The sequence below is a fragment of the Adiantum capillus-veneris genome, chromosome 28, assembly GCF_014529385.1.
Source record: "Adiantum capillus-veneris isolate H3 chromosome 28, ASM1452938v2, whole genome shotgun sequence".
NCBI classification, from domain to species: Eukaryota; Viridiplantae; Streptophyta; class Polypodiopsida; order Polypodiales; family Pteridaceae; genus Adiantum; species Adiantum capillus-veneris.
In genome coordinates, this window is record NC_140958.1 from 95719039 (window position 1) to 95743322 (window position 24284).

Consider the following 24284-nt stretch of genomic DNA (forward strand, 5'->3'; position numbering starts at 1 on the left):
ATATGAACAGCCGGCCCTCTAAGTGTAGGAGGGTGTCCAATCCCACTAGGAACTTACGGAGGGCGCAATGGGATGCAGAGATCTTTCTCAAGAGTGGGCATCCTTGTAGAGGAGGCAGCACTGAGAGCCTGGAATTAGAAGACACGTAAAGGCTGCCAGTGCCTCAAAAACAACCCTCTTGGACATAATAAGAAGAGTGACACATCCTTTCAACCTGGACATATCTACTTGTTATGAAGTTGTTTCCGTTCACCAAGGCAACCAAACCCCATGCCAATCTTATGGCACCCAACCCCACATGAATGGTGAACCTCCAAGCAACATCTCCATACTACTTACTCCTACTCTTGACTGCCAAGAGTCTTCCCCTTCTTTACTCCACACCTTGACATTCGTCTCCGATCTGTCCTTGAAGAATCCCTTTTTGGATGTGTCATGGAGTGACTTCCTTGTTTTTTGGGGACACCTCACAACAGGTCAAATCGATGAGATGCTTGCTGTATTGCAACAGTTCTCCCAAATATCCAACCAATCATACCATTACCCAGAACCGTGGCTTTCTACTTCTTTCGACCCTGGTGGATGCTGTGTCGTGAAAACAACAACACATGAGCCAATTCCTCATCTTCATGAGCTCTCAACCTTTCTCATCAAGATCGTCTCATGTTTGTACCTGCAAATGCATATCAACCTCCACTTGGTGGCCAGCTGCTTCAAAGCGCTTGAAGACGCAACCTCGACATCAACTCCAAATCTCAAAGCTACAGTTATGCTTTCATTTCGCTTCAGGGGGCGAACATGTGGTATTCAAGCTCTTGAAAGCATACATGTCACGGACCACATAAAGTTTTTCAAAGATCGTACAAAGCGAAGATCTGAGCTGAAGATCCGACTGCTTATGAAGGCAACCATCGACCCTGGCTGATTCAATTTCCAGCCTCGTCATGATTTCAATTTATGAAGGTTGCATAAGCATGATCATTGTACAATCCAAAGCCCGTAGATTGAATCTCACACTTTTTACACATGCATGCCTATGTATAGACGATGTGTCTTACGGGGGCATGTGGGAAATAATAATCCACATCACCAGTACACAGTCATCATCCTAGTAGGCACAACGGCCCGCATCCCAAGATATCTCACGGCTTCCTAACGCCCTTGTAACTACCATGCAAACTGTATATAACTGCAACACCTCGTAATCAATCTATCTCATTCTGGCCTATCGTCTTCTTGGGTGCCTCAGGCTTAACAGCCTCCCTCTCTCTCTCTCTCTCTCTCTCTCTCACAGATTGCCCGTGATGTCAAGCCACTCTAAGCGTAGGAGGGTGTCCAATCCTGCTGGGAACTTACGGAGGGCGCATTCAGATTCAGAGACCTCCCTCATGAGTGGGCATACTTGTAGAGGAGGCAGCTCTGACAGATTGGAATTATAAGACACGTCAAGGCTCTCTAAGAGTGGGAGGCTGCCGGCCGGGGGGGGGGGGGGGGGGGGAGAGCTGCTCGAGGGCTCATCTAGAAGCATCCAGAGATCGTAGCAGAGGGTACCCTACGAGATCAGGCAGCTCTGACAGATTGAAATTAGAAGACACGTCAAGGCTCTCCAAGAAAGGTAGGTCCCAAAAGCAAGCCAGGAAGCTCTGAGCTGACGTTCTTGTTAAAGAGAGTGCCTTGAGCTGAGACACGATCTCTCGATCCAGGCAGAAAGGGGCTGAACCATTACCAGAATTATTAGCTGGGAGACGAATATCCCCATCCAAAGAAAGGTACTCCAAAGCTTTCCACTTGCATTCCCAACCCGAACCATCCAGCTGCTCCTCCGGCCACTGCATCACAGGGAAATCATTGCGGAAACCCAAAGCCAAGTGCTTGAGTTGGGATAAGCTCCCAAGGCTCTGCCAGGGTATGGGACCGTCCAGCGACCAACCAGAGAGATCCAGGTATGCCAGGTTCTACAGGTTGCCCAACTGCAGGGGGATAATGTGCATTACTGTACCAGTTGCTCATCTCATCAAAGACTACATCTCTGCTCACTCGTAATTCTCGTGTAGTAGGATTGTAGCACCTGTACCCCTTTTGTTCAAGGGAATATCCCACAAGATAAGCTGACCTACTGCCCCTAAGGATATGAGAGCACCCGTGTAAGCGAGGTCAAGGTACTCGCTCTCTCGACGTCAAGAGTAGGTGATGCTTATGGGCATGGACACATAGAAGCCGAAGGATTTGCCTCACTCTATCGGAGGTGAGGGCAATAATATATAGCTTGCAGACCCTTCATGGACAGAGGAAGAAAAGGACATTACCTTCATTATTCGAGGGCCCGTTGGCACATGCCTCATGGGTAGAGGAGCAAGAGGAGAGAATGGTGCTAACGAATGCAAACCAGGTAACTCATCTTTAACAAGAACTCTCTTTAACAAGAACGTCACCAAGAGGAGAGAATGGTGCTAACGAACGCAAACCAGGTAACTCACCTTGAGCTCTGAGCTGACGTTCTTGTAAAAGAGAGAGAGAGAGAGAGAGAGAGAGAGAGAGAGAGAGAAATAGAGAGAGAGAGAGAGATAAGGAAGTAGAGAGAGAGAGGGAAAAATATATATATATATATATATATATATTATTTTCCTCCCTCTCTCTCTCTCTCTACCTTAGTGGCACTTTACATCTTGGCTTGTTTTATCCCAAGGGGGGATCATTGCCACCAGACTTACATGCTTTTTTGGACTCATATTGGGTTGGTTGTTTTGACACGCGAGTGTCAACAAGTGGTTTTTGTTTCATGCTTGGCAGTTCATGTATATCATGGTTGAGCAAGAAGCAATCTACTGTAGCCACTTTAAGTTGTGAGGCTGAGTATAGGGCAATCTTCACAGCTACGGTTGAGTGTGTATGCCTCAGACGCCTTATGGCTGATTTGGGTGTTGGACAAGACACTGCCAACACTATCTACATTGACAGTCAGAGCGCATTGGCAGTTGCAAGGAAACCAATTTTTCATGCTTACACAAAGCACATTGAGGTGCATTACCACTATGTCAAGGAGAGGCTCTCAGTAGGAGAGATTAGCTTGGCTTATGTGTCAACACAGGACAACCTTGCACACCTTTTCACAAAGGCATTGTCTCGTGAGAACTTTCAAATCTTTGTGCTTACTCCCCTTTGTGGACTGATCATGTCCTCAGGGCATGGCACTTCCCTTTACTCATGCCATCTCTCGTTCACCGCATCACTCCAGGGGGGATTTGTTACCATATATATGCGGTAGTGATGTGTGTGAACACACTAGGACCGCCGATGCATTTTTTCCCTCTTTAGGAGGTTTTTTCCCCCGTGCATTGTATATACGCCCATCACTCTAGGGCTATCTATCTTTCCATTGCATACTAAGTACTACACTCTAGTTGTGTGCCTTGAGCTTCCTTCGTCTTCTCCAAGCTGTTGCGTTTCTCTGCAAGTCTAATTCCAACACTTATTTTAAGATTTTTTTTCAAAATTGAATATAAAAATCTTTTATTTTAATGTATCTCTGTAGAATTGCCTAATTTTTTTGCATTTTAAAACCCCTCCTTTCGAATTCACGTTATACATTAACATGATTATATTGTGCACCTCCCAAGCGCCTAAGCAAGCCTTAAAATATAGATGATCATATGAAAAGAAAGAAGGAGAAGAAGAAAGATTTCAACATCGTAGGAATAATTGGGCAGATTTGTCTGACAATGAGAGTGATCCTTGCTTTGCATTGAATTGCAACACACACTAGATTTTTTGTCCTACCCCTTCGGAGCATACCCTTAGAAGTTAGCACTAAAGGGCATGGGCTGTTTAATGATGCCCCAAGCCATGGGATTCGTGGAAGAAGAAGTACACATATAGTTCAGAAGATGATGCCCACAATCAGAGTTTCCAAAAAGTAAACTTGAACCGATTTGGTAAAATTCGACCAAGGCATGTCCAAGTTCACTAAGGTTTATATGCCCACAATGTTAAAATGCATGCATGGCTAGAGTGGATAGCTCGCGTTCATGCCTAACCCAACAAAATGGTGGGTTCAAGTCTCACCGAGCTCATGGTTGGCGGACATCCGAGTTTACTCTTTTGGCTACTTGAAGATCATAAACAAGTCGACATCCATGGTTTCATTTAGCGTTCTTTGTGAATATAGGGATATCATCCACAAGAGGAGCTTCCTTAACACTAGATTAGTGATAAGCCACTTTTGTATCTTCTTAAATTAGCAACTTCCTACAATTATTGCTTGAGATGCCAAGGAGGTTTTAAAGTGTTCTATATCCACAAATTGGGCTGTCGATTCCACCTTTACACTACAAGAGGTTGTGTGCTCTTGTGACGCTTATAGCGACGGAAATACATTGGGTTTTTTAAACCCCCGACATCGCTAAAAGCGTCGCTATTAGCGTCGATACGAGAACGTCGCTATAGCCGTCGCTACCGCACTCTCTAGCAGCGTCGCTATATAGCAACGCATATAGCGACGCTGCAGGGCCATAGATAGCGACGCTGCAGTGCACAATTTAGCGACGCCCATAGCGATGCCCGAGATTAAAATTTTTTGGATGCCCTGCCACCCATCAACCATATTGAATGTTTCATTGGTCTATTTACCTTTGAAAAAAAGTACAAAGGTAAATATAGACCCAAAATAGTCAGCCACAAGACAATATAATCATTAACTCCATCATCCATAGTACGCATTGTTTGCAAAATAAAGATACAAAAATGACAAGCGTGAATTGATGGAAGTAATTAAATGACAATTGTACACAACAACAAAATCACTTGATTGTTAATCATTGCTTGAAATGTAATAGTTACAAACCATTGTCATTATTTAAAAAATATACATGGTTTTTAAAAATACATAGTTACATGGTCTCATGATACATAAGCTAGGACAAAAAGAAACTAATGCTATCTAGCTATGGTTAAACTGACGTCGTCTAATCAGACGTCTCATCGCATCCAAGCGGCGTATCTGTCGGATTCTGCAAAAAAAAACAATAAGATAGCTTTTTGTAAGTATAAACATATAGCAAGCGACGTTTATAAAACAATACAATGAATAGAAAAGAATAAACCCTAATACTAACCATGCCGCAGCGAGAAGTCAGGATGTCTATAAGGGCGTTTAAGCCCTTCCTGCCTGCGTACTCACGCTAGTACGGAGTGGGATCACGTTGTCGTGCGATGGCACGTTCATAATGTGAAATTAAAGTATCTACCTCACTCTTAATGTTTATGATATGTGGACCAAATGATACAATGTACATAGTGTGATATATGCGAAAATGAATGTCATGGTTGCAGTCGTGTACATACCTTGCCGGGCGGGGGAGGCCCTACACGTGGCACTATGGAATGCTTTTACACATAAATATATTCCTAATTTTCTTTGGGAATGTACAAATGTCAAGTGTTTCGAAGTGGCACTCTCGTTTTGCCTAGAAAGTTCAATGCGGACAATCTCGGCCAAAAATAGCAGGTTTCGTGCGCTGGCATAGAAGACGTGTCCAAAGTGCTTACCAAGTGGGAAAATGAGGTTCAACATGAAATTTGAGCCCAATGGGATTTTTCCACAATTTTAGGGATTTTTCCCAGCTCGTTTGGGCTTTTTACGGACAAAAAGTGACATTTTTGGGCTAAAAATGGTCAAAAATAGCCTTAAAAATGCTCAATATAGCTCAAAATGCCGCATCAATGACGCTGGCGTTGTTGCTCAAGTTGTGTGGTAATTTTTAGAGCCAAGAATGAGCTCATTTGGGCACATGAGCAAGGAGATATAGCCATTCCTCTACAGGGTGCTAGTGCAGTCCCATGTTGCTCCCACTACATGGTTGAGGCTGTGAGGCCTCCAATTAGGGTTTCCCCTCCTCAAATAACTACTTGGGCTTCTCCAATGAAGTACTGAAGCTTCCATGAAATGGTCATGACGAAGAATCGAAGTGTAAATTTAGGGTTCTTAATAGGTCGAATGAGCACTGCATCTGTGCAATTCACACACACAAGAGTTTTGAGTTAGTATTGGTTTTTTTTCAAAGTGGAGCTTTCATGGCTGGAGTTTTGTTCTTTTTTAGTGTGTTTTTGTCTTCAAATCGTCTACGCCTTGCTTCATTTTGCTACGAATCCTCACAATCAGAGGCCCAGCGCTTTCCTAGTCGCACTGCGCACTTCTTGTCACGTTTTTGGTGAACCCGACGCGAAGTAGGCTAAGGTGAGGGTTCAAAAGCTTCATTGAAGGTCTAAAATCAAATCTTTAAAGCTGTGGAGCAACAAGAGCAACAAGGGGTTCGGTTTGATCAAGTCACAATGCAAATGTTTCAAGCTTTTGCAGTGTTTAAGCAGCAGCAGTAAGTTGCAGAAAGGAGGGAGCTCTCCTCAACCAAAGCGCTTCAATCTGTGGTGAAGAAATTGGACCAATTTAAAGGCAAAGATGTAAAAAAGTATCTTTGTGGATATGTAAAGGAGATGGAGCTTCATCGAGTGCTCGAAGCAGAGATGGTGCAAAGTTTTGAACTTGTTGTGGTTCCCGAGATCAGAGAACATGTAAGGGGAATTAGAAATGAGCATGGGGCAACTTGGGAAGCATTCAAATTAGCCTTATAGGAAGAGTATTTCATGGAGGACTCCGAAAGGGTAACAAAGAGGACTTTCTTAGAGTGGGTAGTTCGGCCAAAAGAGGGGCTCTCGCCTACCGAACTGCTAAGGGAATTCAAACGCCGTTATGATCAACTTTCAAGAACTGAAAAGTCTACTCTAAAATCGGAGAAGACAGAGCTCTTTTTGCAAGCCGCAGGTAAAGAGATTCAAGAGAAGTTAGAGCTACTACTTGAGGATAAGGATGCGGAACAGGGTTTGAAGACTGATTGGAATGAGGTCGAAGACGCCATTTCACTACTAGCTAAGCGACAATGACGAAGAGACAAGATGATAGTCAACCCTACTCAATCCCCAAGTGTTCCCGAGAGTCCTATAAAGCCTGTGATTGTGGTTCCAAAGAGTGACAAATCCATCCTAGATGATATTGTCAAAGGAATGCAAGAGCTCAAGTTAAAGCTTACAAGGCTAGAATCTACAGGGCAACGACCGCAAACCAGAGAAGGCTTAATTTGTCAATAGATGCATATGGTGTGATAGTACTGACCATGAAAGGAGGGATTGTGAAAGTTTTAAAGACGCTTTGACAAAGGAGCTCGTTTTCTTTAAAGATGGAAAAATTCACTTAAGTGTAACAGGTAAGCTCTTGGGAACAAACTTTGGCAAAGGCGGGATGAAGAAACTAGTTGAGGACATGGCTACTAGCCATGCCATCTCGATGGTTGAGGCAGCCGCCTATGGGTTGAAGGTGGATCCTATTAAAAGAAAAGGATCAATCAAGGTTGGAGAAGAGGAATCTAATGGTATTGGAGAGCTATGGCCATGCGCTATAGAGTCTGCTATGAAGGGTAAAATGACTACAGAGGTTTTACATGAAGCTGGAGATTGCATTCGACTTGAAACATGTTGGAATGACCCTGTGGACTCTTTGTCAGTGCATGCATATATTGCCAAATGTCAAGCAAATGAGGCCATTGTTGAAGAGAAACGTAGGCGCGAGAATGGGGATGAAGGGCCTTCAAAGCGAGCAACGAGGAGTGGAGGTAGAAATGACACAGTGCCTCCTAGATCACCTTCCCCGCAACAAATGCCTGTCCCCGAAGTGCCTATGCAAGAAGCCTCTAAAGACAAGAAGAAGGATGCAACAAAATCCAAAGCAAAGGGTCCGGCCTACAAACTCCAATATGATATAGAGGCAGCAACGGATCTCAAAAAGGTTTTGGAAGAGAGGATTCTAAACAGTAAGGTGGAATTTACCTTGGGTGAGGTCCTTGGTATAGCAAAGCGGGAATTCCACAAAGAAATAATTGATATCATAAAGAGGAAGCGTCAGTCTCTTACTAAATCTATCCATGTACAAGGTGAAGAGGAGACTTTAAATGCACAAGGTGTACAGGTCTATGGCGAGCAAAGTGAAGAAACTGTTGTTGGATGCTACAAGTCTAGGGGAGGAGTAAAACACGTTCGCTTCTTGGATGATGAAGATGAAGTGGAAACCACTCACAAGAGCTACTACTTGAATAGTCACTGGGCAAGAGCAACTACTGAGACGCTGGTAAAAGTGGGAGACTTAGAAGAGCCATACATTGCGTTGATAGATCATGGGTCGGAAATTAACCTCATGTCAAATAGTCTTTATCAAAAAGGAAAATGGCCAATTGATATAAATCATGGATGGATGATTCGTGCAGCAAACAACTCATCAGGGGAGCTGTACGGAGCTTGTCCAAATGTAAAGGTGACTATTGGGGATGTGAAAGATGACCAAAATTTCTTTGTACAGGAGATGTCTACATATCCTCTTATCCTTGGCATCCATACATCACTACTACTCGCATGGAAACCAAGGTGATGGATGATGGGTCAGCTTATGCAAGAATAAGGAGCAGAGATGGAAAGCATGGAGTACAGTTCCTTACTATTTGTGTAGACCATGAAAGGAACGTGAAAGTCTTAGAGAGCAACCCTTGACAAAGACAAACAAAGAATTCAAGGACTACAGGGATATGAGGGGTTTTGGCCATGTACCATTGTAGAGCGGGATTGCAGTGGTACAAGAAGAAAGGTTCTCGCATGATGTATATGCAAAGGATACATTTTCTACAGGTTTTGTAGGATTATCAGACTATGGATCTATTGCTTTTACAGAGTGTGAGGACTTAAAGCGGGGTGAACGACAACATGTAAATAGTGTACAAAGAGGTTTGAAGATGAATGGTTTGCTAGAAGATGATGAATGCATTGCAGGTGTGTTTGATGAGTGTTCTTTTGTGGATACTATGCAAGATTTGGAGTCTTTAATGGATTGCAATTTGCATATGGGAAGTGAGGTTGTGAAAGTATGCTCAATAGAAATGTACAAGGTCATTGAGGATTTCAAAAATGCTCAAGGTGTTGATGTACGAGTGGAGACTAAGTATAAGTCTGTGGCAAAGAAAGTGAAACCAGTGGCATTACCTCTACCAAAAGACTGCACAAATAAGATGGAACAAGCTGCTTTGCAACCTAGCCTTCGTGACCCAAGCAAGATTGGACACAAGTTCACAAAGGATTCTTTGAAAGAGTTAAAGGTTGGTTGCGAGGACAATTTGACAAAAGCTGAAAAGATATGCTTTGAAGACATGCTTGCCAAACACGGAAAAGCTTTTGCATTTGAGCCTTATGAGATAGGGTGTGTTGATCCATCCATTGTTGCTCCTATGGTGATCTTCACTATCCCTCATGTACCTTAGAACTTGAGACCTATTCCTGTTCCAAAGGCTCATTTGCCAAAACTCATTGAGTTGCTTAATGAAAAGATCAAGATGGGTATCTTGGAGCCTTCTTGTGCTCCGTATTCAAACAGGTGGTTCACAGTTCCGAAGAAAAATGGTTCTTTACGCTTTATTCAGGATATGCAACCTGTAAATAAGGTGACAATCAGAAATGTGGGTATAGGGCCAATTGTCGATGAGTTTGCAGAGGCATTTGCAGGAAGGGCAATATATTCTATGGGAGATTTGTACTCAGGGTATGATCAGTTCCAACTAGCAATCAAAAGCAGGGACCTGACTACCATGAGGACACCCTTGGGTTTAGTAAGGATGTGTACCTTACCTCAGGGGGCAACGAATTCAGTTGCACACATGATGAATGGTATGAACAAAGTCCTACGTGACTTCATACCACAAACTACAATGCCTTTCCTTGATGATGTGCCAATCAAAGGATGTGATGTAAGTGATAAAGATGTGTCTCTAGACTCGAGGGGGTGCCGAAAGTATGTGGAAAACCATATCAATGATTGTGATAATATCTTGTCAAGGTTGGAAGAGGTGAACCTTACCTTGTCTGGCCAAAAGTCAGTGTTTGGTGTGAATGAAGTTCTTATTGTGGGACATATGTGTGGGCCATATGGTAGAAGGCCTTGTCCTGGAAAGATTGATGTAATGCAGAGAATGAAGGAGAAATGTATAAATGTCACTGAGGTTTGAAGGTTCTTGGGCGCATGCGTGTTTTATGTTATCTGGATTCCGCATTATGCACATGTAGCAAAGCCTTTGTATCAACTTTTGAGAAAGAACCAAAAGTTTCAATGGGAAGAAGTGCATACACATGCCATGAGGAAATTAAAGAAGTTGCTGCTTATGTCTCCAACTTTGAGAAAAGCAAACTATGAATGTGGAAGATATGTAATTGTGACAGTGGATACTAGCCCCACAAGAATTGGATGGACGATTGGGCAAGATGATAATGATGGCAAGCGATATGGTGAGGTTTGGAGCAAAAGTCTTAAGTGCTCGTCAACGCAACTATTCACAGGTAAAAAGAGAGTTATGGGGAGTAGTCACGGCTTTGAAATGTGACAAAGAGTATTTGATAGGAGCAAATGTAATAGTGGAGACTGATTGTCTACCCCTTCTTGGAATGATAACAAGTTGCTCAACTCCCGACATTGCTATGTTGAGATGGATTGCCTACATAAAGTCCTTGAATCCAGAATTTAATCATATTGCAGGGAAAGATAATCCAGTTGCATATATGCTTTCAAGAGCAAGGTATGAAAAAGAAGAAAACATGGTTGTCGAGGGCGATGATGTAGGCACACAGTTCTATAGTATCTCTCATGCCAAGGGCGATCATGTTTGTCTGTCAAATACACTTGAGTCATTTACAGAGGACCTATATCAAGGTGACCGGTTGCTCATTGGACGCTATTTGAGCACTTTGACAAGGCAAGAAGGGGTGATTGATCAAGAGTTCAAAAGAATACCGAGAAAGGCCTATGGATACTTTTTGAAAGATGGGTACTTATGGAAGCGTCCAAAACAAAGAAATGGAATGCCAATGAGAGTCGTGAATGATAAGGACGCTCAAAATGAGCTTATGAAAAAGTTTCATGAGAGTCTTTATGCTGGACATAGAGATGTATGGGCCACCTTTACTAAAATGAAAGAGAGGTATTGGTGGAAAGGTATGTATAAAGATGTATTTCACTTTGTGGAGTCCTGTGAAACCTGTCAAATGTATTCAAATGTACGTCATCGTGATGGGTTGCACCCTACTTACACATTGGCCATGCATTACAAGTGGGTAGTAGATCTGGTTACAATGCCATTGGGCTTATGGCAAATGAGATACATAGTGCTTGCACAAGAAGACTTAACCAATCAAGTTGAAGGTCGTGCTCTAAGAACAAAAAGCACAGAAGGGGTATGTAAGTTCCTCTTGGATGATGTAGTTAGCCTTTATGGCTGTGTTGGAAAAATAACAGCGGACAGGGGTGAGTTGGATGCTCACAAAGCAAGGGAGTTTTTCTCTAGGTTGGGCATTAAACTTGCTCTCACTTCTGCATATAATCCTGAGGAAAATGGTAAATCGGAGCGTGGGCATCCTCCTATCATTAAAGCTTTGGCTAAGGCCTGCAAAGGTAAAATGGGAGAATGGCCTAGGTTATTGCCTTATGCTTTATGGGCTGATCGTACAACTCATAGCTCAGTTACTGGTTATATGCCTTTTGAGTTGATGTACGGGCAAAAACCTATAATGCCAATTGAGGATGTAATTCCCACATGGAATGTATTGCCTTGGGAAGATGGAATGAGTAGGGAATACCTTCTTGCTTTGCGCATACAACAGTTAGAAAGAAGGCCCCAAGATATTGAGATTGCAGTAGCACGATTAAAAGATGCAAGGTTAAAGAATAAGGACAGATTCGACAAGAGGCATAGGCTCAGACCTAAATCTATTGAGGAAGGTGATTGGGTGTTGGTGTATGACAGTATTCTTGAAAACCAACATTCAACAATAAGAAAGCTTTCAAAGAGATGGTTTGTTCCTTATGTGGTTCAACATGTACATGGGAATGCGACTTATACCTTGCATGAATTAGATGGGACAAAAATGAAGATTCCCATTGCAGGGAAAAGAATCAAGTTATTCAAAAGTAGAGGTGATACAGATCCCTTTGATTCACAGGAAGATCAAAATGAAGGCTCTGATGAAAATGCTATGGATGTGGATGAAGAACAAGAGGATGATGCATGAGATTTTGTTGCAAGTGACGAAATTGATATGTATGTTGACTTAAATGAAGACTGAACCTGCAAAAGATATCTGTGGCACATGTCGGAGGATGTGCAGGTTTAGAGGGGGTGGATGTCGTACGATGGCATGTTCATAATGTGAAATTAAAGTATCTACCTCACTCTTAATGTTTATAATATGTGGGACCAAATGCTACAATGTACATAGTGTGATATATGCGAAAATGAATGTCATGGTTGCAGTCGTGTACATACCTTGCCGGGCGGGCGAGGCCCTACACGTGGCACCATGGAATGCTTTTACACATAAATATATGCCTAATTTGCTTTGGGAATGTACAAATGTCAAGTGTTTCGAAGTGGCACGCTCGTTTTGCCTAGAAAGTTCAATGCGGGCAATCTCGGCCAAAAATAGCAGGTTTTGTGCGCTGGCGTAAAAGACGTGTCCAAAGTGCTTACCAAGTGGGAAAATGAGTTTCAACATGAAATTTGAGCCCAATGGGATTTTTCCACAATTTTAGGGATTTTTCCCAGCTTGTTTGGGCCTTTTACGGACAAAAAGTGACATTTTTGGGCTAAAAATGACCTAAAAATGGTCAAAATAGCCTAACAAATACTCAAAACAGCTCAAAATGCCACATCAACGATGCTGGCGTTGTTTCTCAAGTTGTGTGGGAATTTTTAGAGCCAAGAATGAGCTCATTTGGGCACATGATCAAGGAGATACAGCCATTCCTCTACAGGGTGCTAGTGTAGTCCCGTGCTGCTTCCACCACATGGTTGAGGCTGTGAGCCCTCCAATTAGGGTTTCCCCTCCTCAAATAACTACTTGGGCTTCTCCAATGAAGTACTGAAGCTTCCATGAAATGGTCACGACGAAGAATCGATGCGTAAATTTAGGGTTTTTAACAGGTCGAATGAGCACTGCATCTGTTTAATTGGGAGCATTAGGGGAATTTTGAGGTCATTTTTGTGCCTTTTAGCGTGTAGAGAGAGAGTGGTCTCAACCAATGGTTGAAGAGATTCCGTTACGGAACCTCTATTTTTGAAAACTCACAAAAAAGCAAATATTCTATCTTTACCGCAACTTTGAGCTGGTAAATAGCAATGTAAACAAGTAAAAGTGCAAAGGCATTCAATAGCTGTCGCGTTCAGAAAGACGTACCTCTCATATTATATTGTTTTCATTTTGCACGTCGTCATCATAAAACAACGTTTGGATTCTATCTCATGATCTTTTCCAGATTTGAACCGTTTTTTGCACATTCTGCTTATTCTTCTCTTGAACTCAGACTAGACTTCTCTGCTCATTTATTTTTTCACCATGGAATCTTCATCACGATCAAAACGACCAAGAACTTCCATTGAAGCCATTGTCACTTACAACACGACTGATCAAAATGGAGAATGGATTCCAATAACTATACACAAAGGAACGTGGATACTGATGCAATAGAACAAGAGAATAAAGTCTTCCACCAAAAACTCTTTCTTGGCGGGATGGAAGGGCATTGTTAAAGATTTCAGCTTTGGCGACAACAAAAAATCAATCAAAGAGGTGCTGGTGCAGCATGTGTACATGCATAAAGATCTGCATATTAACTCAGAGAGTTCTGCTTTGCCATTACATAGACCAAACTGTAAGTCTCTTAACTTAAATTCTTATTTGTAATGCATGTTGTATAAGGTTATTTGTTGTATAGATTTGTATCCTTCAAACATTATGGAATGGCAGCCAGTAGAATGTGTTATAAATATTCTGGATGTGTGTCATGGATCAATTGGTGAAGAAATATACAAGGGAAGGACTAAGGGTTCATTGGCAGAGAATGGAATATTCTTCTTTGACCATTATTATGTTCCACCTAGAAGGACTGGAGAACTTGGAGCCACAACTAAGCTAGACTTGCCTGATTTCAAAAGTGGAGAATGGTCACTCCCTAGCTCAAATACAAGTGAGGGCTACAGGTGCAAACTGTTTTGTGAGATTCAAAAGTGTTTGAAAGCAAACATAGCAAGCAAACAAAGTAGAATTTCTATATTCATGCCCATTACAGTTTTTGTAGACTTCTTCTCTAATGCTGAAGTCAGAAAATCTAGAACAATGTTTTTAGTGAAGACTTTAGACTCAACAAATGTACTTGAATTTGTGGATGAGGGTTGGAACACCAAAACAGTGAATGGAATCACTTGTAATGTGCAAGCTGGCTCAATTGCTTGCAAATACATGATAGGGACACAAAACTTCATTATGTCATTTTATTACAGAAGATGGCACTATGTTGGTGGTCAGCTAACTCCACTTGATCAAGACATGGAGGACTTCATTGACAGCCCAATAGAAGACATTGATATATGGGTAAACAATGAGCATCTGCTATTTGTAAAGATAAGAGGCATGTGTAGCTTACATCAATTGAGATTGGACCTGCAAAATGATGAAATTGAACTGCCCACAACATTCTGCTTTCAAATAAATGGTGGAAAGGTAACTGTTATCCCTAAAAGTCTCTTGTTCTCTTATTGGTTCTTTATTTAACTTGGGCTGTTTTTGTAGGTATCAAAAAGGAATGAAAAGAGGCTACACTGCAAGGACATCTTGGATGGCATTGTACATTTGGTGCCTTGAACATCCTTTAAGGCAATTTTGTAACACATGACCTGCAAAGATCTTGTTTTGTATCACATGACCTGCAAGGATCTTATTGAAATAAAGATCTAAAAGGATCTTTATTTTGTTATTGAAATGCAACTTTTCCAAACATCAATGATTTTACTTCAATGATTTGATTTTGTAACAGAGTCTTAAAACAAGGTGATCAAAATGTATTCAATTTCAAATATTTGCAATTACATAGACAATTGGATACAAGTGGGCTATAGAATAGACAATTGGATACAAGTGGGAAGCTTGATACAAGTGGGCTGCAAAAAGCTTGATACAAGCTTGATACAAAGGGCTATAGAATAGACAATTGGATACAAGTGGGAAGCTTGATACAAGTGGGCTACAAAAAGCTAGAATAGTTTTCTGCCAGGAGTTTTCCTGTCCCTAGGGGTTGGTGCTTTTGCAGTGGGCTCTTTTGTCCTGGGAGATTTTCTTGTGGGCTCTTTGGCAGGAGGGCTTGAGGGCTGCTTCCTCTTTCTCTTATCATCCATCTCTTCACTTGCCTTTTCCTGCTCACCACTCTCTTCTCCCTCTTCACTTCCCTTTTCCTCTTCTAGTTTTGCTTTCCCCTTTGCCTTTTCTAGCTTTGCTTTCCCCTTTGCCTCTTCTAGTTTTGCTTTCCCCTTTGCCTTTTCTAGTTTTGCTTTCCCCTTTGCCTTTTCTAGCTCTTCAGCATCATCATCTTTAAATACCTCTTGCAGTCGTCCATTTGCTTCAATCATATACTTGATAATCTTTGCTCTTGTCAACCATACATGGTTCTCACTATAGCACTCTCTGTTGATCTATACAAGGCAATAGAAAGCAAGTTTTAGGAACAATAAAATGAGAAAAAATACAGCTAGAAAATATGAAATATGCTATACTTCTATATTCTGATTGTCATTGCAGTATATGAAGTCCAAGAGGAGCTTGGCATTTGTCACTACCCTCCATCCACATGAATGGCTTTCAGGCTGGATTGGAACCTGCAACTCATTACATGTATTTATGGGAAAAAATATTTGAGGATAATCCATTGAAGTGAACAAAGCATAAAGAATTCCAACCTTCACAACTGAAAATTGGATTTCAGTCAGCATCTTTGGCATGGGTGGACAATTCTCCAGTGTCTCTATAAATCTTGTAGCAACACTGTCCAAAATTCTTTATTAAAAGTATGTGCTTGAGGTTCTGCTTGTGGTTTACAAAATGTGTCTGCTACTATACTTACAATTTTGCTTGACCATGTACTCCAGCAAGAGAATTGACAAAGTATCATTTTCTTTTCACAATATCAATTGCAATTAAACTCCAATGTGAGCTATAAAAACAAGCCTCAGTTAGCCTTCTAACATGAATTAGTAAATTCTCTTCACAAGGTGTAGGTAGGAAACTTACCTCTCATGATAGGGAATCAAGAAAATTTCACAGATTTCCAAGTCCACATGAATCAACCACTTTGTGAGCTCTCTAATATTTGTCTCTGTCCTGAGAAAGTGGGAGATAGAAGGGTCTAAAAATTCCACCTTTTTTTGAAGGTCTGGCTCATATGTATGCATCATTAACCTGGTACAAGATATTGTTATATAAAGAGTTCTTGCTATAAACAAAAATACATAGGAAAACAAAAGCAACCTGAGGCATGTGATAAGGAGTGGAGAATTGATCTCCTTGGTCCAGTCCTTGAGAATTTCCAAGGTCTCAGAGTCAAGTGAATTGTAATCCTCCCTAGGATCCTCCTCACTGAATAGAGCGACAACAAAACCAGTAGGATTGACACTCCTCAAGAGGGGCACTAGTTGAGGTTCCAACAGGTCAAGCTCCTTTCTCTCTACAATTTCCTTGTCTTCCTTTGCTCTCTTTTTCCTTTCCTTTTCCTCTTCTTCAGTAATATCAACTACTCCTACTTCAGGCTCCTTGGGCTTCCTCCATGGAGGAATGTTGAGAATATTAAAGGCCTTAATATCATGCATAGGGACAGGCTCCAACATTCTTGAAAACCTGTATCTCAGCCTCCTGAGGGTGATCATGTCTTTGTCCATCAAAGTAACCCTATGGGCATGAGCTGCACAGATATAGGCATCTTGGAAAAGCTCAATCATAAAGTCCTCAGAAGCCTCTTGGATACATGCTAATGCAGTTCTAGTCCACCTCATGTCAATCTTGTACTCCTCTGCAACTTGTCTGCATAGTCTTTGGAAGGGCAGTTTGGGAATTGCAAGATTGATGGCCTTTATGGCCTTCCTTATCTCTCTTAGACATTTGACCCCCTGCTTGAACTTTCTCTTTGTAAGGAGAGGCTTAAGCTGCACTGGCTTGAAAGCTTTCCTCTGATGTGAAGTCTTTCTTTTGCTTGGTTGAGGGTCAGGTGTACTTGGTTTAGGGTCCTTCCTCTGAGATGTGCTCTCCTTTGGTTTTGAAGTACCAGCTAAAGCTTTGCTAGGCTGAGCTTCTTCTTCATCTTCGGATAGAGGCTTATCAACCAGTTTATCAACCTTCCTTGCAGTCTTCTTGGTCCTTGCCATCTTCAAAAGGGATAGGAATGATTGTTACACAACAAACATTAGTAAAAAAAGTAAACGATGTATATTTAGTGGCACACATTTCCGTACATAGTGGAACACATTGCGGTGACACCCCGTAGGCGAAATCACAAAGGGACCAATGTCCTCACACTAACGGTGGTCGCGCACGGCGTGATGGAGCATTACACAAATATGGTGACACTTCGTACGCGAATTTTCGAAAGGAGCACAGTCTTCCCACTTACCAAATTCACGCACGGGGTGACGGGAGTCCCAAGCGGTAATAACCTCTTAAACATCTTGAGACACATATTGTACGCATGGTGAAAATAATGGCACACATGAGGTACACATCGTAAACATGATCACATATGTGGACATAGTGGAACACATTGCCTTGAAACTCGGTAAGCGAAATGACAAAATGTCCTTCAAAATGTAGATTTAGTGGCACACAATTCCGTACATAGTGGAACACATTGCGATGACACCCCGTACGCGAAATCACAAAGGGACCAAAGTCCTAACACTAACGGTGATCGCGCACGATGTGACGGAGCATTACACAGATACAGTGACACTTCGTACGCGAAATTTCGAAGGGAGCAAAGTCGTCCCACTTACCAAATTCGCGCACGGGGTGACGGGAATCGCAAGCGGTAAAACCTCTTAAACATCTTGAGACACATATTGTACGCATGGTGAAAATAATGGGACACATTGCGGTACACATCGTAAACATGATCACATATGTGGACATAGTGTAACACATTGCTTTGAAACTCGGTACGCGAAATGATAAAAGAGGCAAAGTCTTCTCACTTACGAATATCGCGCACGGTGTACGCTCAAAGCGCTCGAAGTTTTGGGTTGTGGACCTCCTTCAAAACCTCATTCAAAATGCGCTTAGTTTGGGCTCTAAAGATGTTTATATAGGGTGCATGGCGCAAGTCCCTAGGCGCCTAAAAACTAGCCGTTGGACCAAACTTCGAGGCGGCAACGGATTTGCACACTTCCCGAGGCGGCGTTTTTGCCCATAAAAGGAACCTACCCAACCCGTTGTTTCGCTTATTGTCATTCACGAATTTAAGCCTCCAACCCTCCAAGCGACACACCGTGACACCCGTGCGCGATTTTGGTGGACGTCAACCTCTTCCTAGCAATAGGAAAACGCGAACCAAGTGTCACATTGTGCGCGTTGTTAGTGAGTGACGAGTTTCTCTTAACTTCTCAAAGTTCGCATAGCAAGTGACAAACATAGCTGTCACAATTTTATGTAATTCTTTTTTGCTTGCGCTTAATTTGTGCGCCTAATTTGCTTGACAACTTTATGCTTTTAATTTGTTTGTAGACTTGATATAAAGAAGGGTGGTTAATGTCTTGATAGACTTCTCTTTTCTCTTTTTCAGCTGAGCATTTGTGGATTGTCATAATGGATACAGAGGATATACAAGAGACCGCTAATGATAGGCTGATGTCTTTTCTTTACAAAGTTAATGAACTTACAAGATTTCAAAGTGCCAAACAGATTTTTAATGCTGCCTTTGATCTTCAAGCACTTGTGGATGGCTTCTCTACACAAATTAGTGACTTGAAAGAGATATATACAGAATTGATCAGAGATCACAGGCTTGACAATCATGTTCATTTTGTTGATATATGCAAAGCAGGTAGCTTGTCAAGGACAGGTATTGCAAAGAAGTGGTCAAGCCTTCATCCAGACTAGCAAAAGATCATAAAGCCTTGCAAATTTCATGGTAATATGCATTGCCAGTTGGTAGATTATGACCTTGGACTTATCATTTTCTTCAGTGTACTCCCAACACCAGAGGGCAAAGAGATTCCAAAGCAGATTTCCCAGGCTGAGGAGGACCAGGAGAAAGAGGAGATAGAGATGGAGTTCCATGAAGGGGAAGAGAAGCTACAAAGCACTGACATGCTGGACATTGCAAAATTTAAAGCAGAAAACATCACTAAAGTGGAGAATGTTGACATTGAGGATGAAGATGTTGATCCTTTGCATTGCACAGCAACATTTCCCACATACAAAGTTAACAAAAAGGAATATGTTTTGCTGAATGACATTCAACATCTTTTTGATCTAAGGGAAGATTATGCTTTGGCAGTTTTGGCTGAGTGGGGATCTAATGACATAGGATTTATTGATTACTCACCTTGCCCCTTAGCAGTCTTGGACACAGAGGCATAAAATTTTATTGACAGCTCAAGTGTTGGAAAGCATGTGCAGGACATTGTTCTGAGATATGAGCAACAGGGTGTACCTTCTGAAGAGGAGTTCAATGAGATCCAGAAAAGGCTTAAAATAGAGCATATGGGAGAGGAAAAGACCAGAGATTATGAAGTAAGGCCAACTAGATCCATTGATATATGGGAACCTGCCTTGTTTGAGGAGGATGAGTCTCCTAAGGTATGTTAATGACCATTTTGCCATGTCTTATTAATGTGCTGAACAATTAACCAAGACATATTTTTGCAGATTGAAATACTGGACACAGACAAATTCCTTGGCAGGGGGAAGGGTTCCAGACCCTTAAATTTAGGAAGGAACCAGAGCTTGGGACACTTTATTGGGAAGCTCAACAAAGAGACTGTCATTATATTCCATAACAAGTTTACAAGAGAACCATCACTGCCGATGCTTGCAATTAAAGCACTTACAAAGGTTGTTGGTTCATATCAGCTTCCTCCACGGTTAGAGAAGTTAATATTGGTGGAAAAGGAGGAAGCCATCAGAATTTTTGGATTCTTCCCTGGCCTTACTGGTTCTAGAGCTGGTTATTTTGCAACAATGGCATCCTATGTGCTTGCCCACTCTGGGGACCTCAAGAGACAAATGATAGGCTACAATAAGCAGAAGTTTCTGAAGTTTAGGGGTGAAGTTGATGTACCTTCATCAAAAGACTGACTTTGCTCATACCTGTACTTTGGCCCACTTTCTACCTTGTCTCTCTCTTGTAGCTAGCCATTGTAAGAATTTTTCATTTGCAGATGAACTATTATATGAATTTTGTCTTTTCTGCTTGTTCCTGTGTAAGGCATTTGCTAAATCTGAGTTCAGTAGTGCTTTCTTTGTCATTTTTGATCTGGTTCTATGCCATATTTGTCTATAGAACCATTGGAAAACCTCAAGCAAGCTGTTTGCCTTCACTGCACCTCCTCCATGTCTTGTATGCTTGAAAAACTTGGTTCTTGCTTGATAATGGGATTTCTCCATGCCTTGTGTAGACCATATGGACAGGGAGCCCCATCTCTTTACAAACCAGGGAGTGTGATTGTAAATTATATGCTGGCAAAGTAAAAGTGTGTCAATAATTAGTAAGTATGAGATTAATCATATGCTTCCAAACTAAAAGTATGTACATATTAAAAAGGAATAAAAAACTTACCATGTAATGTGTGAATTCCTGATCCCAAGCATCTTTCATTGCACTTCTGAAGTGATTGAGCACTTTCTTGAAATTTGGCATATCATTTTTTCCCCAGGATGTCTTATCACAGTAGGAAAATACTTTGTCTAGTGATTCCCATACCTCTGCCTTTTTGTTTCTTGATGTACCTTCAAGACCATGATCTTTGATGGCATTGTGGAGAGCTTTCCACTGGTTATACTTCACATTGGATGAACCCTTCTTGGCATTTACCTTTCCTAGTTTTCCATGAAACCCTAGGAAAGCTCTGGCCTTCACACCACCAACAGATACCTTTCTAGGCACATTGTTTCCATTTGAAGACCTCTTCAGGTCTGTTTCAATCTTAACCTTACCACTGTGAAGGCCAATTTCTAATAAAACCGTTTCAATACATTTGATTGCAGCATCTCTAGCTGCTTTTGGCTGTAACTTCCAGGCAAACCCCACATAGAGATGTACAATTTTCTCCACAATTCTGCAAAGAGCATGCAGAGTGCATATGTGGACATTAGCAAGTGGAATATTTAAAACTGCTTTGAAGTTTGGATCTTGAGTATGCCTATTGGGTGCTTTGTTCCAATTTGTAGGATTACATTCTTTTGCTGATGCCATACAATACAGACAAGGGCTCTTTGCCATAGCTCCTTTGGAGACATTGTACATACATTTAAGGGTTTTAAGGTCTCCTCCCATGTGCCATTCCACCCTGTAACTTCCAAACCCTTCAACTTCAAGCTCTTCCCCTAATTCTTGTGCATTAATGACTTCGGGTATTGTTGTTTGATGGAAAACCCAATCCAGAACATCAAAGTCTTCACTCTCTACTTCAAAAGCACCTAGCCACCAGACATTCTTCTCCGATTGCACGCTGAAGTACTTGGTATCCTTCGGTTTCAATGCTCTGTTCATTAAAGTTATGGAAATCCTCTCAATTTTTCTGTTCTTAACAATCTCACATTCATTAAGCTTTATCACAAAACTGACAACACCATTTGCTTCTGTATGCTCCAGCTCATAGAATCTGATCATTTCCTTCTGAAGTGTCTTCAAGTCAAGGAAAATATTATTGAACTCGTCAAATTGAAGATCCCTCTTTTTACCATGATAGGTACCATGAATGTGGTGAGGCTCACCCAACATCTCCATTATCCTCTCATTGATCTTTTTCCTTGCCTGCTGCACAATGGATGGCTTTGGAAGCAAAGAGGACCTGACCTTACATTGCTTTAACCTTGACTTCATATTTTTGAACAGCTTGCTATAACCATCTCTGCTAATGCCTACCTTATCCATAGTATATTGCACATCCTCCTTGTCCAAGCAAGAGCTCTGCAAAAATCCCTCAATGCACTGCTCCTTTGCCTTTTTAAACTTCTTCTCTGTGAAAATATTTTTGGCAACCTTGAGAGGTAAAACATCACAATAATGTTTAGCAGCCATTTCCATGTTTGATGCAGAGTTTGGTTGTAGCAAAGTCCTAAATCAAAAGGTACAAAATTAACTGATTATTGTCCAAATGACACCAACAAAATAAACAAACTAAATTAAAGTTAACTGAATATTAATCATTTAATAAAGAACAATAGCATAATAACAATAACATAAGCATAATAATGTGGAGCATAATCACAATACAACTTAACAAAAAGATTAACAACCTAACATAAGCAGAATCATATAAAATAAGCATAACAACCTAACAAAAAGATTAACAACCTAACATAAGAAGAATCATATAAAATAACAATACCTTGCTGCTCTTATTCTCCTGCTGCAACCTCCTCCACCACGTCTCAAGGCTTCAATGTTCTTTAACTTCTTTTCTCTTTGTCTGTTTCCTAACATTGTATTCTTGCTTCTAGCTTGTTTGAGCTGAGTTTGTAGCTTTTCGTTGCTCTCTTTACATTCCTCAAGTTGTTGTTTAAGAGTATTTATCATTTGTTTGGTCAAATGATCTTCTAACTTAAGAATATCTCTCTCTGCCGCAAGACTCTGTGTATAACCCAGCAACCCTCTTTACCATCACCCACAAATTTTATCAAAGATGAACAATTTGAGAATGGGGGAGTGCTCTTTGTCATTGGGTCCATTGGATACAATCTTCCATCAGTCCAGAGATCAATGTGATTTTTTTGATCTTGCCGCATTGCTTCAAATATGGACGAGGACACCTCTGCACATTTGTTTCTCTTGCGCACTGGACAATATTCTTCATTTAGCTCAATGTGTAGATGGTATAAGCTTCTTCTCTTCCTCATGGAAGTCTGTTAACAGTATTTGTTAGAGATAGTACTATAGGAAAAAGCTGTGCAGATACGAGGAAGAAGACGACACAGAAAAGGTTTGTTTCAGCTTTTGGAAATTTTGAATTTTGGGCCAGAACTGACGTTTTCGTTAGTTTTGGAGGGAGTATTTTTTAGAATACGAAAGATCCTAGAAAGATTTGACAATGACATGTTTCGGTGGAGGTTAAAAGGACGCAAACTCACCTTTTTACAAACATTTCACTATTTTTAAAATAAAGTATATATTCTCTCTCTACATATTCTTACAGGGCACAAAAGTGACCTCAAAATTCCCCTAATGCGAGGCTACAACTAATCTTCACACACACAAGAGTTTTGAGTTAGTATTGGTTCTTTTTCAAAGTGGATCTTACATGGCTAGAGTTTTTTTCTTTTTTAGTGTGTTTTTGGCTTCAAATCGTCTATGCCTTTCTTGATTTTGCTACGAATCCTCACAGTCAGAGGCCCGACACTTTCCTAGTCGCACTGCGCACTTCTTGACAACGTCCTGTAAACGACCACTGTCAAAACATACAAAGAATCCATTATGTTAGAATTTCAAATCCCATAAACCCTAAACTATCGAACATAGATGCAAAAACACTTACAAAATCGGCCTCAAATGATGCCCACCTGCCACTCCCCAAGTGGTGCGACCTCCCTGCCTCTACTCGCGCTCTGGCTGCCTCCTTTTGTTGCTTCCACTTGTCGGGATTCTCGCGCGCTTCTTTCTTCGCATGCTTCCAATCTTCTTTGGCCAGCCAATCTGGTCTGTTCCATCCATGCTTGATTGCTTTTTGCACTTCGGAACGCTTATGCTTGCAGTATTCGTGCATTCGAACCTTCATCACATCTTCATTGAAGCGGTCATCCCGTGTTGGAACGGGAAACTCGTCATGAAGCATGCTGATGACTCTGTCTTTTAATTCATTCAGTACTTCACTCCAGGTGTTTAGTATGTAATGTCTAAACACCTGAGAGCAAAGACCGCGCATGCGCGAAATCACCTTCTTGCCGTCATCATCCAAGATGATGCCACCGCTGAAGTCGATGGAGTAAGGCAAGCCGTCTCGCCGCTGACGCATGAAATTGGGTGTCTCGACAGGGGTCTCTAGCGGCGTGTCAATGGGGGTACGGACGCTAGGTGTCTCCACTGGAGTCTGAGCCCCGAAGCGAGGAGTGTCCACTGGAGTGACTCCTGGAGGAGTAGCTAGTGGTGTGTAGCTGGGGAACGGCACTCAGCCGCGCAAAAC

The 24284-nt window shown here is 41.5% G+C and overlaps 1 protein-coding gene across 1 annotated transcript; it reads right to left on the bottom strand.

Annotated features, from left to right (window-relative positions):
- Positions 1–1514: 1514 nt before the first annotated feature.
- LOC147420922 (uncharacterized) lies at positions 1515–1950 on the bottom strand. The gene has a single exon (XM_086504595.1). It carries the CDS (start codon positions 1833–1835, stop codon positions 1515–1517), a length of 321 nt encoding a protein of 106 aa, XP_086360721.1. The 5' UTR covers positions 1836–1950.
- Between the last annotated feature and the right edge of the window lie 22334 nt (positions 1951–24284).